This window comes from Oryctolagus cuniculus, chromosome 5 (assembly GCF_964237555.1).
Source record: "Oryctolagus cuniculus chromosome 5, mOryCun1.1, whole genome shotgun sequence".
Classification (NCBI taxonomy): domain Eukaryota; kingdom Metazoa; phylum Chordata; class Mammalia; order Lagomorpha; family Leporidae; genus Oryctolagus; species Oryctolagus cuniculus.
Genome location: NC_091436.1, coordinates 13,458,668 through 13,474,083, shown reverse-complemented (window position 1 = coordinate 13,474,083; position 15,416 = coordinate 13,458,668). Strand labels below are relative to the sequence as shown.

General features: G+C 40.1%; 1 protein-coding gene across 11 annotated transcripts in view; it reads right to left on the bottom strand.

The window, feature by feature from the left end:
- Positions 1–15,416, bottom strand: part of IPCEF1 (interaction protein for cytohesin exchange factors 1) — a 242,684-nt gene that overhangs the window by 82,859 nt on the left and 144,409 nt on the right. For 8 of the 11 annotated variants that reach the window (XM_008263713.4, XM_051854213.2, XM_051854215.2 and 5 more), the window contains 2 exons: positions 10,127–10,166; positions 9,329–9,498 (listed from right to left, as the gene is read on the bottom strand). In XM_008263713.4, coding sequence (XP_008261935.1) covers positions 9,329–9,498; positions 10,127–10,166 — 210 coding nt within the window. The other 3 variants (XM_051854216.2, XM_051854214.2, XM_008263717.4) reach the window with 2 other exon arrangements.

The window sequence follows — 15,416 nt, the reverse complement described above, 5'->3', positions numbered from 1 at the left end:
AAAATAATGCAGGGCAGGCATTCAATATAGTAGTTAAAATGCCACCTGGGATGCCCACTACCCTCACTGGAATTTCTGGGTTCATGTTCCAGGTCTGCTCCTGATTCTAGCTTCCTGCTAATGTACACCATGGAAAGAGGCAGTGATAGCTCAAGTACTTGGGTCCCTGCCACTCACATTGGGCACTCAGATTGAATTCCAGGCTCCTGCCTTCAGCCTGGCCCAATGCTGGCTCTTGTAGGCATTTGGAGAATGCATCAGGAAGTGGGAGATCTCTGTGTATTTGTGTGTGTGTGTCTCAGTCTATCTTTCAAATAAATAAAAATTATAAAAATAAAGAAGAAAGCAATAAATATAAAGAAAAAAGTTTAAATGAACTTGAAGAAATTTAACCAAATCTCACTATTACTGCACTGTTCAGTAAAATGCATCTACTATCTATGGTTAGAACAATAGCAGAGCAAGAACAAATAAATGAAGGTCATTTAAGAACATTCAAAATCCGATGCATTCTTTTCAATATTAGAGATGTAAGAGTAACAAAAAATACTTTTAACAATCATCATCATAACAGCTAAACTAGCTTTCACACAATGTTATATTAAACCTTTAAATATTTAGGAAAGCTGTTTCCATGAGCTTTGTGAATACCCTTAAGATACCACTCAACAAGAACAAAAATCTGATTTAAAAGTGGAGAAAAGACATTCTCCAAAGAAGATATATGAATGACACATGTGAAAGACACTCAAGGTGATTCATCTTTGGGAAATGCAAAATAAAACCATGATGAACCATCACCTTACACTCATCAGCATGGCTACTATCAAACAGCAAGACAGAAAACACCATCCTGGAAGAGATATGGAGAAATTGTAAACCCAGTACACAATGCTAGGAAAAACAACATGGCAGTTCCTGCAAAAAATATAAAATTACAATATGACCCAGAATTCTAATTCTGGATGTATATCCAAAAGAATTGAAAGCAGTGTCTTGAAGAGACCCTTGTATGTCCATGTTCATAGTATTTTTATTCTCAAACCATAACAGAGGAGAAACCCAAGATAAAACTAGAGATAGATAAAACGAGAAAACCGAATGTTGTATTTACAGACAATGGAATATTATTCAACCTTATAAAGGAGGGAAACAATGTCATGTTACAACATGACTTTATATTAAATGAAGTTAGCCAATCACAAAAGAACAAACCCTATACGGTTCCACTAATACAAGGAAACAAGTAGTCAAATTCATAGAAACAGAAACTGGAAGGGCTGTTGCCAGGTAGTAGGGCAGAAGAAGTCATGGAGAGTTATTGTTTATGGATCGAGAGTCTCAGCTTTGCATCATAAAACAATTTCTGGAGATGGATAGTAGCGATGGTTGCACGGTTATGTGAATGTATTTAGTGCCACTCAGCTGCACCCTGAAGTAGTTAAGATGGCAGACTTAATGGTATATGTATTTGCTCACAAATTTTAAAAATTTTAAGCCGCTATTCTGAAATCATTATTTGTCAGTAAAGGTGGAAATGCATTTGCCACAGTAAGTTTCCCAAGAGTCAAAGTGGGAAACATCAACCACTGACACATGGTGAGTGAGCAAACTTTCTTTCCCAGATAATAGCCGTCCATTCAGATTCTATTTAACAGATGAGGAATCAGACACCCAGAGAGGGTGGGTGGCTCCCCCGCTTGTCAAGTGGCTGCCACATCAGGAACGAATCTGTCTGCTTAATTCTGAACCCAGAGATATATTGACCGTTAACATGCCATTTCCTTGGGTTGGTTTAGAAGATGATGTTTAAAACATTGTTCTCATCAATTCTTACTCATTAAAAAATATTAAGCCTATAAAAGCCTAAAAATATTAAGCTATAAAATATATAGCTTCCATCTGCAATGTTCTTGAGACATGCTTTATGGAAGATTAGACATAGCAGTATGGTGGCAGCTGAGGCTATCGGCTAGCTTGTCTGTAGAAGCAGGTGACCCTGGCCATTAAAAACTTAGTCAGGAGGGATGAAAAATCTTCAGCTCAGGATAGGCCATTGCTGGACAAAATAAACCACTTATCATATCTGAAAATCCTTACTACAATGCTTCTGCCTCCTAAAATCACAATACTTATTCAAGCATAGTGCTTCTAATGAATTCATAATTGCTTTTCATTTTATGCACCCCTTTGATTTTTTATATTGCTTTTAGGTACATTTGATTATCTCAAAGTAGCTCTAAACTACATAGAAATAATGTTTTTGGTAATGTTTGCTCATAAAATTGCATGTTCAGAGATTTACATAAAGGACATGGAAGTAGACAACTTTGTAAGAAAGTACAGGAATCTGGGTGTCATTTCCCCTTATACCATGTGGGCAAAATCCACTTTGCTGCTTTCTTGTTTTAAAAAATTGACTAAACCAAATTTAGGAGTACACACATATACATATGTTTTATACAAATATATATTGATGTATGTATGTACCTGTTGTACTACTGAGACACATATATTAATATTCATTAATATTCATAAACATATTTCAATATATACCACATTTTATTTTAAGTTTGTGTATATACTTATATATTCTATCCCTCATTAACTATTTTAAGTGATTTGAGGATAAAAGGCATTTCTGATTTTTAATCCTATTCAAGTGGCAAACAGCAGTCTTCATATGTAATATAGCCATTAGAAATTATGTTGTGGGTATACATGTATCAACATTAAAATATGCTTATAATATATTGTTTAGTAAGAAAATCAAGTAATAACATCATGCTGGCATCCCATATGGATACTGGTTCATGTCCCAGCTGTTTCACTTCTGATCCAGCTCTCTACTAATGCATCTGAGAAAGCAGTGGGAGATGGCCCAAGTCATTCAGTCTCTGACATCCATGTTGGAGACCCAGATGGAGTTTCAAGCGCCTGGCTTCAGCCTGGCCCAGCTCTGGACCTTGTGGCCATTTGAGGAGCAAACCAGCAGATAGAAAACCTCAATCTCTCTCTCTCCTTCTCTCTCTCTAATTCTGCCTTTCAAAATAAATAAATAAATCTTTTAAAAAAAATAGCCCACCCCAATATAGAAGACCTGAGTGTAAAATGATGGCAGGGGAATCAGGGATCTTGAAAATACATTCCAAGTTCTACAAAGGAAAATCAGTGTTTGGGACACTCAAAGGCTGGTTGTTAGCTGGGACAATGGATACGGAGTTCAGATACATTAGGGCACAGTTTGAATCAGACAAGTCAAGAATATGTCTTCATGTGCTTACATTGTGATAAGTAAAAAAAAATTTTTTTCTAACCTATAATAAATTCAGATACTTTTCCAAAATTTATGCTAACAGATGATCAATGATGAAAGGTATAGAAAATGTAAAGTCTCTTTCCCAGGGAGAATTTCTGTATTCATTACTTTTCTTAAGCCCAAAGAAAGATTCCCTATATTTACTAAATATAGAAGATTTTTATGTTGGTCATCCCATAAAAAGAGAAATTTGGGTTTTTTTTTTTTTTAATTTCTTTGAGAGGTAGAGTTACAGACAGAGAGAGGGAGAAACAGACAGGTCATCCATCTGCTGATTCACTCCCCAGATGGCTTCAATGGCCAGAGCTGAGCCGATTTGAAACAGCAACCACGAGTTCCTTCTGGGTCCCCTATGAGGTTGCAGGGGCCTAAGCACTTGAGCCATCTTTCACTGCTTTCCCAGGCCGTAGCAGAGCTGGATTGGAAGCAGAAGAGCCAGGACTCAAACAGGTGCCCACATGGGATGCCAGCACCAAAGGCGGAGTCTTAGCCCACTATGCCACAGAACCAGCCCCCTAAGTTTTGACTTTTAAATAGCACTTTCTATGAGGATAAATTTTTGCCTCCTCTAAAAGTTGATTCGATTTTTACTATAGAAATTCTCACAAAACCTATTCCAAATATAAGATCCTCCAGAATTCACATGAAGTACAAACGCAGAGGAATATAGAAAACATGTAATGTGCACACACACAGTTAATCCACAGACATGTAGAACCATTCAGATGGGCCAAAAAAAAAAAAAAAAACACATTTTGCACAGGCATTCTGGAGTCTCAAAGAACTGAAAAGTTTGCACAATACATATTAAAGCAGATATTAACCCACAACCTCATCAACTTACTTACAGTTTTATGAAATAAAAATTTGGATGATTGACCAAGAGGACCCTGTTGAATTGTTGATACAACAGCACCACGGGTTACCTTATTTTTTAAAAAGCCAATTTCTAGTAATTTCATATAAAGAAATAGTATACAAAACAAATTAAAAAAGTAAATGACAATGATACAAAATGAAAGTCTGTATTTTTTGCCACAAACTCTACCTTCCTCCATTTTCATATCATTTTCCCAGGCTCCCCAGGCTCTAAAACTTGGAATTACTCTTGCTATAGCCTCAAATGCTTGCGTCCTATGTCCAAGCACTTTCTTGGCCATTTTTAGGAGTGTTGCATTGCCACAACAGTCACTGTTATTCCTCTGGTCCACGAGTTCGTGTCTTAATGCCTGCATTTCCTCACCACCTCAACTGCCCTTCTCAAAGTGCCCTCACCCTCCAAAACATCTGATTTATTGCTGCTGGGCTAGTACTTTTTCATCTGTCAATTTCACTGATCACATTCCACTCAAGAACATTCAGCAGCTCCCTACTTCCTGCTGGATCAAATCCGTATTCCTGGTCTGTATGAATGAAGCCCCTACTTACTGTACCAGGTCATTGGTGTCTAGGAAACATAGCTCCAATGTAGAGTTGAAGAGCCACTTTTATATTCCTAGTGCTGTCATTTCTTCCTTATGAGACTTGGAACAAGTTATTTAAATCCCTTAAGCTTCAGTGGACTCACTTGGAAAATGAGATTAATAAAATCTATCTTGCTTGACTCAATACAATGCCCAACACTGTGGTTTCGCACATCTCAATGATATTTTTGGTCCTTTGTCACCTTAGTTCCCATACTGGAATGTCCATCCCCTACCCTCCATGTCTCAAAACTCCTAACAAGGTATTGGCAAAGTGACAACCATAGTGCAAGACCTACTTGGGACCATGGGGCCTTCCTAGCAAACCTCAAATGGCACCTTTTCTTGTATCTGTTTTTAAGTAGTAGAAATTCCTTTACTGAAAAATGATTTCCTGTAAAAATTAGTCCTTAATCACAAGCCCATTTCTCAAAATTCTCATGGGCAGAGTAAATGTCGATGATTCCTAAATTTCATATATGAAGTCAACAGTCTTGGTTGAGTGCCTGTTAAACATCAGACACTAAGAAGCCGTGCTGCAGAGACTAGTACTCTTTACGGAAAACACCAAGTCTGACCAAGTGTACAGAAAAGGGGTCAAGTATGACAACAGGGAAACTAAAGCCTGCTCAGGGAGCAGACAGAAGTGGCCCAATTCAGGTCACTGGAGAAGGCAAGTCTGCCTAGAAGAAAAGCTCTTTAAACTAAAATGTGACTTAGGAGGAGGAATAAGCTTGATGGAAGTGGGTGGGCGAAAGACTTCATGACATGGAGACAAAGAATTTTCTGAGCAGATTAAGAGCATATGCAAGGCGTAGGGAGAGCCAGCACATGTGGTAATGAATTAAAACAAGTTCCATCGCTGAAGCTTGGGTTGGGGTGGCAAGTGTGGGAAAGTAGGAAAGGTACTGGCTAAGGAGACACCCATGAGTTAGGAAATAAATTTGTACTTTATACTAAGGGCAAAAGATAACAAGAATGCAGATTTTAAAACCAGATTTTTAAACAGCCTGGATTTGGGGGGTCTGTTAAACTTACATATGGCTTTGTAGGACTTGGCATGCAATCTTCTGTGCTCTCTTGCATTCTAAGCACATAAAATGTGGTGTGAAAAATAGCACAAGAGTCCCTGGACCTGACTTTCCTCCAAGAAAGTCTGGGCAGCACAGTTTGCAGTCACAATGTGTGGTAGAAGAAAGCACACAATGCAAAGATAACAGCAGCTAACCCAGGAGACAGGAGAGGACAGTATGGCTCCTCCAGCAGTATCAGGGAGCGACAGGGACCAGAAAAGGGACCCGTTGGGGCCACATTAAAATTTCTTTGGAGAATTAGCCTAGGAATCATCTCCACAGGTGTTCTCTCAGAGCCCTATTAAAGGTAGAAAATAGGAGGGTCTTAAACTATGTCATTTATCCCGGTCTCTAGATGGAATTGGTTGACATGTTACAATAACCATTGGTTTACAGTCAAAAGGATCTCAGTGTGAATCTGTTTTCTTCTATTTATGACACGTGCAATTTTTTTCAATTTTTTACAAAGTCATAATTTTAATTCACTCTATAATCACAGGCTTAATTCACCACTAACCATAATATTCAAACAAGTAAAAAAGAGGAAGACCACAGTTCTACAGGAGGATATAAACAAGGGCTAAAAACAACAATCATATCACAAGATGCCTATTTCATTCCTGTACACTTTTGTATTCTATATTAACTGCCTCGTATCATAGAAAACATGAGACTGGCTTATTTAGGGTGATTATTGAATATCTCTAATTTTCAATGTTCTCAACTTTTAAAAATCATGACAATTATTACCTCTGAGAATGCTTTAAGGGAGTGAAAAAAATCCCGTATGAAAGAAATCTACAGTATCCCACGGCACATAGTAGACCTTTGGTAAGCACTGGCTCTTACTGAAATGCTGGTGACTCTGCTATCTCTCAGCAGCACACTACATAAGAAGGTATGAATGACAAGACAAGTCTGGCCATTTGCAGGAAGAATATAGAAGGCAGAACAGGAATTCTACTAATTAGGGTTGGATGCCTCAGGAGCAACATTTCTGGATATGAATTCAAGTAGCCAAAAGAAAGTAAATGTTCGTAACTTGACAGCATGGCCTGGCTCTTGTTTCACAGTTGATATTCACAGCGATAGCAGGAAAATGACTGCTAATTAAGTTTTAATTGAGCACTTTTTTCCCTACAACAAATGTAAGATTAAGATGTCAAGGTATGTATGCTCAGGTATGTGTGTGTGTGAGCATGCATATGTATGTGCATATGGCAGAGAGAGAACTCCTCTCTGGATGAGTCTTTCTGTTAGACTATTAACTTTAGTCTTGTATTTCCCTGGCCAGATAGCAGCAAGCCTGTTGTCCATTCAATGCTGGTTGTCTAACTGTATTCAAGAACGTGGTTTGCTAGCTGGATGTTGATTTCTGAGTTTGCATAAAAGCAAGTCCGGACAAGGGTGCCTGAGTGTGCCTGAGGATACGTCCTTTCCCCCTCTCCAGTCTAGTCTCAGTCGATGCTGCTACTCCCTGTGGAAGCATAAGGTTCCTAACAGCAAAAATAGTAAAAGCATAACACCTAAAGGTAACTCTCAGCTCCTCTACAGGACACAAACACCAAATGAGCCGGTGGAGACCAATGAGCCAAATCTGCAGGCGTGTATCCTTTCGAGAGGCTGGATTCTGGGAAGACCAGACAGCACGCAGAACATATTTGCAGAATGACTTGATTGAGAAGGCAAAGGCCCGGCTGGTAGCCGAGTCTTATTATTTCCCACAGACGCTCCATGCTCCATCAGTACCCAATCTATCCAACAGCCTCTTTAAATTCCCCAAGCACTACTAAAAGGTAAATCTATAAGTCCACTCATTTCCTAAAGGATGCAAATGACTACCATGTGCTATAGCTGCCCAAATTCAAGGGTCTACAATAATTGGGGAAAAGGGGGACGTTTATATTAACCTTAATGCTTCCTCAGAAGCAGCTGTATTTGGGGGGGAAAACTCCCTTACTATAGAAGGTAAGCCCACAGCTCCTCCCACCCCTTGTTGTTAAATTGGGTATAACTGTTCCATGTTACACAAGATGAAGATGAATCCATGAGAGAAGGAGAAGATACGAGAGAGAAATGAGGTGGTGAACAGCTACACACACTGCAAGGTGCCTCATTGTTGTGAGAGCAGTGAAGTTATTAAAACTCAACAAATGCTTGAGGAAATGTATTTCACCCCATGCAACAATTCCAGTGGCTTTTCATGGGGTGAAAACTTAACTGATAAACTTGGGAACTTGGAATAACAGACAAGCCCAAAAGAGTGCACTTAATCCAGAAAACTGGATTTGGATTTGGGTTCAATTTAGCCAGATCTTCAAAGGTACCTAGAGGCATATGTTTGATTAGCGGCCAGGGAATATAAGGTCATCAACTAAAAATTTGACTCACAAACAATATGCACATTTTACTTCATATAAATATCCACATAGAAATGTGAGTATTACTCCACATTTATAAAGTTCTACAGCTCTGTTGCCTAAGTGGAGAGCATGCACAGGTCATGCAAACAAATGATGTCATTTAGAAAGACTTTTTCTAGCATGGGAAATTCCTGAGTACTTTTCTCTAATTAATTAAAGAATATTCATTACTGATCTTCACTATACCACAAGGAGACTCAAGCTGCCCTAAGGTCAGCAATCCACTCCACTGGGGCAGTGTGGAGAGGTCCTGCTTAGAAAGCACATACTCTTTCAATATTCAGTAATAAAAGCATTTTCAAAATACTTTCAGCCATTCAAGATCAGCACAGTTTCTTAAAGTAACCTTATTTCAAGCCTTTTTCGGGAGTAAACTAGCCTGTGAAGCAGAACACGATAGTGTATTGCCTATTGTAGGATAAATCAGGCAACATCTTGTCAAATGCTGTCCAGGCATCAGTTGTTAAATGCCACCATGGAACAAGAGGCGACAGTTGCCAACACAAAACTGGACTCAGGTCAGTGATTTCACATCAGTTCCCACAATGAAGGTCAGAGGAGAAGACAGGGAAGAAGACAGCAAAGGAAGAGAAATGGAAATAGCTTCTCCAAACTGAATCAGTTTCTACCCTTAATAGTTCCTAAAGCTAAGTCCCATTTTAGTAGACTCCAACAGTTAATATTAAGTGATGTCCACGAAAATCTAAAAACAACTAAGACCTTTCATGGAATAACATTAGAAGAACCAGAAGCCTCCTTTAGCAAGGATGTACATTGGGGGACACACACACACTCTCACACTCACATACACACTCACACACTTCCTCCCCAAAGGGTCATCCAGTGGAATGATCTTCTCCTTGGTGAAATAAAATAGACTAACCTACATGTCTACCAGATCAGACACAGTTCCTATAACTTATTTACCTATTTGCTCTGTTTCAAGTTCCAGGAATCAAAATTTGCTTTCCCACAGAGATCACCTGATGCATGACCTTTAATGCACTTTTGTTAAAGAGGCTGGCAGCAGGAGAAAGAAGGTGGACTCACCATTTGATTGCTGTACCAGTACAGTGACGATCCCTTCAGCACCACCCAGAACTTTTTCCATTTGTTGCTTAAGAAAGTTCCCTTTTCCTTTTTCTTGTACAGCCACCCTTGGCAGTCAGCATGTCCCAGATCTTTGCATGATATCCTCCTCCGACTCATCGTGAAAAAACCTGCAACAATTACATGAAGAGGAACAGAAAGTACTACCCTGGTTCATGTGACACCGTAGAAAGACAACTTTTAATTGCTTAGCTCCTAGGGGTTGAAATTTTCATCAAGATTTATGCAAAGTAAATGCAGAACAAAAAAAGGCATGCATCGTTTATTTTTATTCATCTGATGCCTAGAAGGTCTAAGACATGGCCAAAGAAACACTGAGACTAATATTGCAAGTATTAGTCTAAGAACACTATTCACCAAGAATAAGTTGAAAAAAATAAAAGCATGAGGCTGACAGGCACATTATTGCAGCCACAGAGCTCCTTTCAAAGATAATAGCAGTAGTTATGCAATAGATGTTGAAGGGTTAATGCCCACCTCAAAACACAGCTACTTCCCGACTGAGTGCCAGTGTCTCCAAGCTCTATTGACATACCACGAGGGACTAATCCAAATGAACGGCATGTCGTCATTTCTTAAAATCCATCCAAAAATAACCGAAAATTAATCTGCCGTCCACCTCCTGATACCAGCATTCAGACAGACAAAAATCTGATCCCCAAGAAGGTACGGAGGAGAAAATCCACACTCACTCGCACACACAGAAAGGGGATAAAGAAACAAAAGAGATCTAATTACCTTGAGTTTTCTTCCTCGGCTTCTGACGCAAGGGAACCTGCTGAAAAAGCAGGAAGGAAAGAAAAGAGGAAATTTCTGATTGTGTTGTAACATTTGTAAAGAGAGGAGGAGGGAGGAGGTGGCAGTGTTTATGAGCAGGGTGGAATCTAAAAAAAACTCTCCAAGCAGAGCTAAAGGAGAGCTACTAGCTGAGGCACAAAATGTGCTAATTAGAATCAATGTACATTGAGCTGAACCTGAAAAAAAATCTAACAGAGCATTTATCACTAATGTTTCCTGTTTCCACCCACAGTGCTCTCACTACTTCTTTAGTTATGATGGCAGGTTGTTCACTCGAGTTTTTAAAAATCATAAAGTATTTCCCCTTTGATATTTTTGTTAAAGGAAAAATATAACATGCTTCTTTTCATGTAATTTCTAAATAACAATGATTAAAGTTGGAAGATAATTGCCACAATCTCAAAATATTACAGATTGACTCGGACTATTAAGTTCAAGATCCAGCTACACATAAGGACATAGGGTTACCACACGAACTAAATACCCTCCCCCTCAAAAGTTCCCAATTTCTCTTGGTGAGATCTCAGTCCCACTCAACCCTCCTTATCAAGAAATTCTTACATTTTAAAAGATTTTATTTATTCATTTGAGAGGTAGAGTTACAGAGAGAGGGAGAGACAGAGAGAAGAGAGAGACAGAAAGAAAGGTTCTCCATCCGCTGGTTCACTAAATCAGGCATTCGACAACATATCTATAATGCACATTGTTTATAGTACAATTTAAACAACTCATGTAAAGTCAGACTAGGAAACAATGAAAAACAGTACTTTTCAAGTGATTCTATGTGCATGTGTCTCTTTATGTGTGTGTAGAGACAGAGAATTGTAGCTTAAAGAAGTTTTGATTTTCTTCCAGAATATCTAAACAGAGTTTATTTAGGTATTTTTTTTTTAGATTTAAAAGCAAGTTTATTACAGTCAGAGTCCTCCAGTCAGAGTGGCATTGGGGTGGTGGGCTCCAAGAGAGGCAAAACTCAAAGGCACTGTGGTAGTGGAGTTTTTAAGCACAGTTTTGAGGAAGAAGAAAAAAAAAAAAAAAACAGCTTGACATCCAAGCAGGGACCAAACCCATCAAAATACCTCCTTTACAATCTTATTTGCCCTGTCTGGTTTGTTCATAAAACAAAAAAGCCATCCAGAAGGGTGAGATAGATAACTGGCTTTCAGGATCAACTATGAGTTCAGGAGGACAAAATCACCACTCCCTTGCTATTCTCATTGTAAAATTGGGAATTCCTAAGGAATGGGGGCAGGCACTTTTGAACTTACTAAAGGTAACTTTTAGAGAAAGCAAAAATTTTGCACCCTAATTTCCACCAGGACTACCCCGACTACCCATTAACCCGTCTGACTCCTCACATTCCCTCCCCCGGAGGAAGGGACCCTAACTTCTGTTAGGGGAACTGGGCAATGACTGTTCTGGCTGTTTCATGCTGAAAAGGGGTCGAGTCAAGACAGGGTTCCAGCTGGAGGCGTCTTCTCCAGAGGGACGCGGTGCCAGCTTGCAGAGACCACTTCCATCCAAGGTCTCATGCACACAGCCATCTAGAATTTCATTGTTTCAAGTCTGGAGAAAATGAATCTAACAAGCAAATTAAACTCAGAGTCTAAAACAAAGCACAGAGTCATTATTAGAGGACTAAGAAAGGAGCTGTCTAAACCAAGAGGAAGTTTTTCCATTGAGAGACAAATGGAAACTGACAGAAGAGGGCCTGATAATAATCAGGTGGGCTTTAAGGCCTGGCCAGATCTGAGGCCCAGACCTATTTATCTCTTAAGATGGGCTACCAGACAAGGGAGGTATGAACCTTCCTAGGGAAGACACCCTGTTGACTTCATTACCCAGCTGCCCTAGGAGGAGAGCTGGCCTGAAGAGAAAGCAGGTGGCATCTCTAAAGGGAAATTTACAGTTCTGCCTGCAATGTTGCTGACCCTACTTGGCCGTCCCCTCAGCAGTAGTGGTTACTTTGGAAGCTGGGCTGAGTGAAGGGCATTTTCAGCTTAGAGCCAGCAGGGTCTGTGTCTCTGACCTGGAAGTCCTTGAACCCCAGGGCAGTTCCCTTTTCCAGTGACCCAGCTCTTGGCTGTCTGAGTGGCCAGGGCTCTTCATAAGCTGACTTTTGCTGAAGCCCTGGCTTTCGACGTCAAACACCAATGCCATTTGTGGTGGACTGGCCTGTTGGGTCTCCTTGATAGCAGATTACTGTGTAAAGCAGCCATGAATTGGCCTGCCACCTATTTTTACATTGCTCATGCTGCCTAACTTGCTCCTTTTCCTCCTGGTTTCTGGTAAAGGAGACCACGGAGACAGCCTTTAATGTCAACCAAGGGGATGCTCTGTCCCATCCCTAAACTTTGGTAGCCTGAGCTAGAAATCGATAGTCACAGGCATGTTCCGATAGTAGTTTTTTCTAAGAGGTAGACAAAGCCCACGAGGAAAGCTGTGTCCTCACTTTAGCATCAAACATGAAGAACCAGCTTATCTATAAATTTTGAGGTCATTAGTAAAATGTTTTCTTCCTTTGTTTGGTTTGAAAAGGGAGATTTTGAGGCATAGCAGTAAAGGCACCACCTACAGTGCTGGCATCCTGTATGGGCACTGGTTCATGTCCAGGCTGCTCCACTTCTGATCCAGCTCCCTGCTAATGCCCTGGGAAAGCAGCAGAAGGCTGCCAAAGTGCTTGGGCTCCTGCACCTGTGTGGGAGACCCAGAAGAAGCTCCTGGCTCCCGCTTCGGATCAGCCCTGATCAGGTCATTGAGGCAATTTGGGGAGTGAACCAGTGGATGAAAGACCTCTATCCATCTCTCCTCTCTCTAACTCTGTCTTTCAAATAAATAAATAATTCTTTAAAAAAAAAAAGAAGAAGAAAGAAGAGGGAGGTTTTGCCTGTTTTCTGTGTCCATGGCAAAGTAAATCTGACTGTGAAATCTAATTTAAGCGCTCATTTTGGCTATGTAATTTGGTCTTCTATGTGGCCAAGCTAATATTACAGAAAAATGTTAGCCATCCCTTTTATGAGGTCTAAAGTTCAAACTGTACATCCCAATGGAGAGTCTTTCAGAACTCAATCAGTTTCCCATCTTGAATAGAGAAATGAAGGAAAAGTCAGCCTTCCCCAATCACTTACTGTCAATAATTAATATCAAATGAAAACTTAGCAAGCTTTAACAGCTAAATAATAACTTATGGAAACATTTACCAGAAGGCCCAATGCCTTCTAAAAATTTCAAGACAACAGTACATGTATTTGGAAACATCGCTAAAATATCTAACACAAGTATAACTTGTTTGACCAGCAAACCCAAGTACAAAGATGTCAATGATGTAAACATTTTTAACTTCTTTCTACGAACAAATTTAAAACATCTGATACAGAGATTCATTTAGGTCACATGAACCAAAAATCTATCTTCAATTAATTTAGCAGATAAATTTATGAGCAATATTTTATCTAAAATCCAATAAAAACAGAGCTCACAATAAATTTTCCCATGTAGACAAAAGTATTAGGTTTAAATCCATTGTTATCAAGTAGAGAGGTTTTTTTAAGTATACAATTGTAAAGTAACTCTAAACTTTGTTATATAATCTCATGGCATCTTTCAATGTTATTAGAGATGCATTTGGGTAGTATTCTACATATCTAGCTATTCATCTATATATTCTACTATATGTTTTAGGAGGGTATGTGGCATGTATATAGTAGAAATAGGATAGGACTTTAAAATCCAGAGCTCCAGAATTAATTCAGAGCTGTGACATTGAGCAGCTGTGTTACCCAAGGAAAAGTCACCCTCTGAACCCACTTCATCATTTATCAAATCACAATATTTGTAAGAATTTCAACCCTGTATGTCTGAAAACAAAACAAAAAAACCTTCATATAATCACTATCCATATAAAGGCCTCATAATATTTTTTTTTTTGGATAAGTATGACGTGTGCTTCCTTTGGCAATGATGATGAAGTTAAAGAACTTACTTCCTGGGGAAATATGTATACCTTGGGGAATCCTGCAATAACTTTTTTAATTTAATGAATGTTAGGATAAAACCTTATTCCTGAGGAAATTAACCACCTGTGAGGAAAACAGGACACAGCAAAAGTAATAAATGCCCTAGGCTTCAAGCAAAGGTGGACAGGTGACAATCATGACACGTAGCTAGAACCTGAGCATACTATCACAGAAAGAACCTAGCCTCAGAAGCCGGCGCCGCGGCTCACTAGGCTAATCCTCCACCTAGTGGCGCCGGCACACCGGGTTCTAGTCCTGGTCGGGGCGCCAGATTCTGTCCCGGTTGCCCCTCTTCCAGGCCAGCTCTCTGCTGTGGCCAGGGAGTGCAGTGGAGGATGGCCCAAGTCCTTGGGCCCTGCACCCCATGGGAGACCAGGACAAGCACCTGGCTCCTGCCATCGGATCAGCGCAGTGCGCCAGCCACAGCGGCCATTGGAGGGTGAACCAACGGCAAAGGAAGACCTTTCTCTCTGTCTCTCTCTCTCTCTCACTGCCCACTCTACCTGTCAAAAAAAAAAAAAAAAAAAAAAACCTAGCCTCAGGTCCACTTCACAAGTATCCACAAGTATCTCCCATGCTGCTCGCTTCTTTGAACTTCCCACCAGTCCCTCAAATGGTCTGTCCCACCTTTTGTGACATGCAAATTAGAGCAGCAAACCCGGTTAGTGCATAGTGAAAAAACATATTGCCCAGATATGTATTCCATTTGGGCAGGGAAACTTAGCTGAGAGCCAGGCCTGGAGGCAAAGAGGAGGCTGTGTCAATTCAGATGGTGTTCAGATTAGGAAACCCCAAGAAAAGGTAAGACCCAGGGACTAGGAAGAAAGGGAGGCTATAGACTATCATTGTGAGAGGTCTCAGGCACCAGTGAGAAGATGAATAGTTCAAACCAGGGAGAGGAAATCCTGAGAGGACAGCTGTGGGACCTGCAGAGGGTTGTGGGAGATGCCACTCATTTCATTGCTGCTGGCTGGGTACCAGTGAGTCTGCTCCATTCATCCCTTGTGAGATGTTACCTAAGATCATCGCTTGGTCTTTGGCTGGATTCTTTTTATTATTTAAAGAATTATTTATTTATTTATTTATTTATTTGAAAGGCAGAGTGACAGAGAGGCAGAGGCATAGGCAAAGGCGGTGAGAGAGAAAGAGAAAGAGAGGACTTCCATCTACTGGCTCACTCCCCCAAATGACCCAATGGTCAGAGCTGGGCCAAT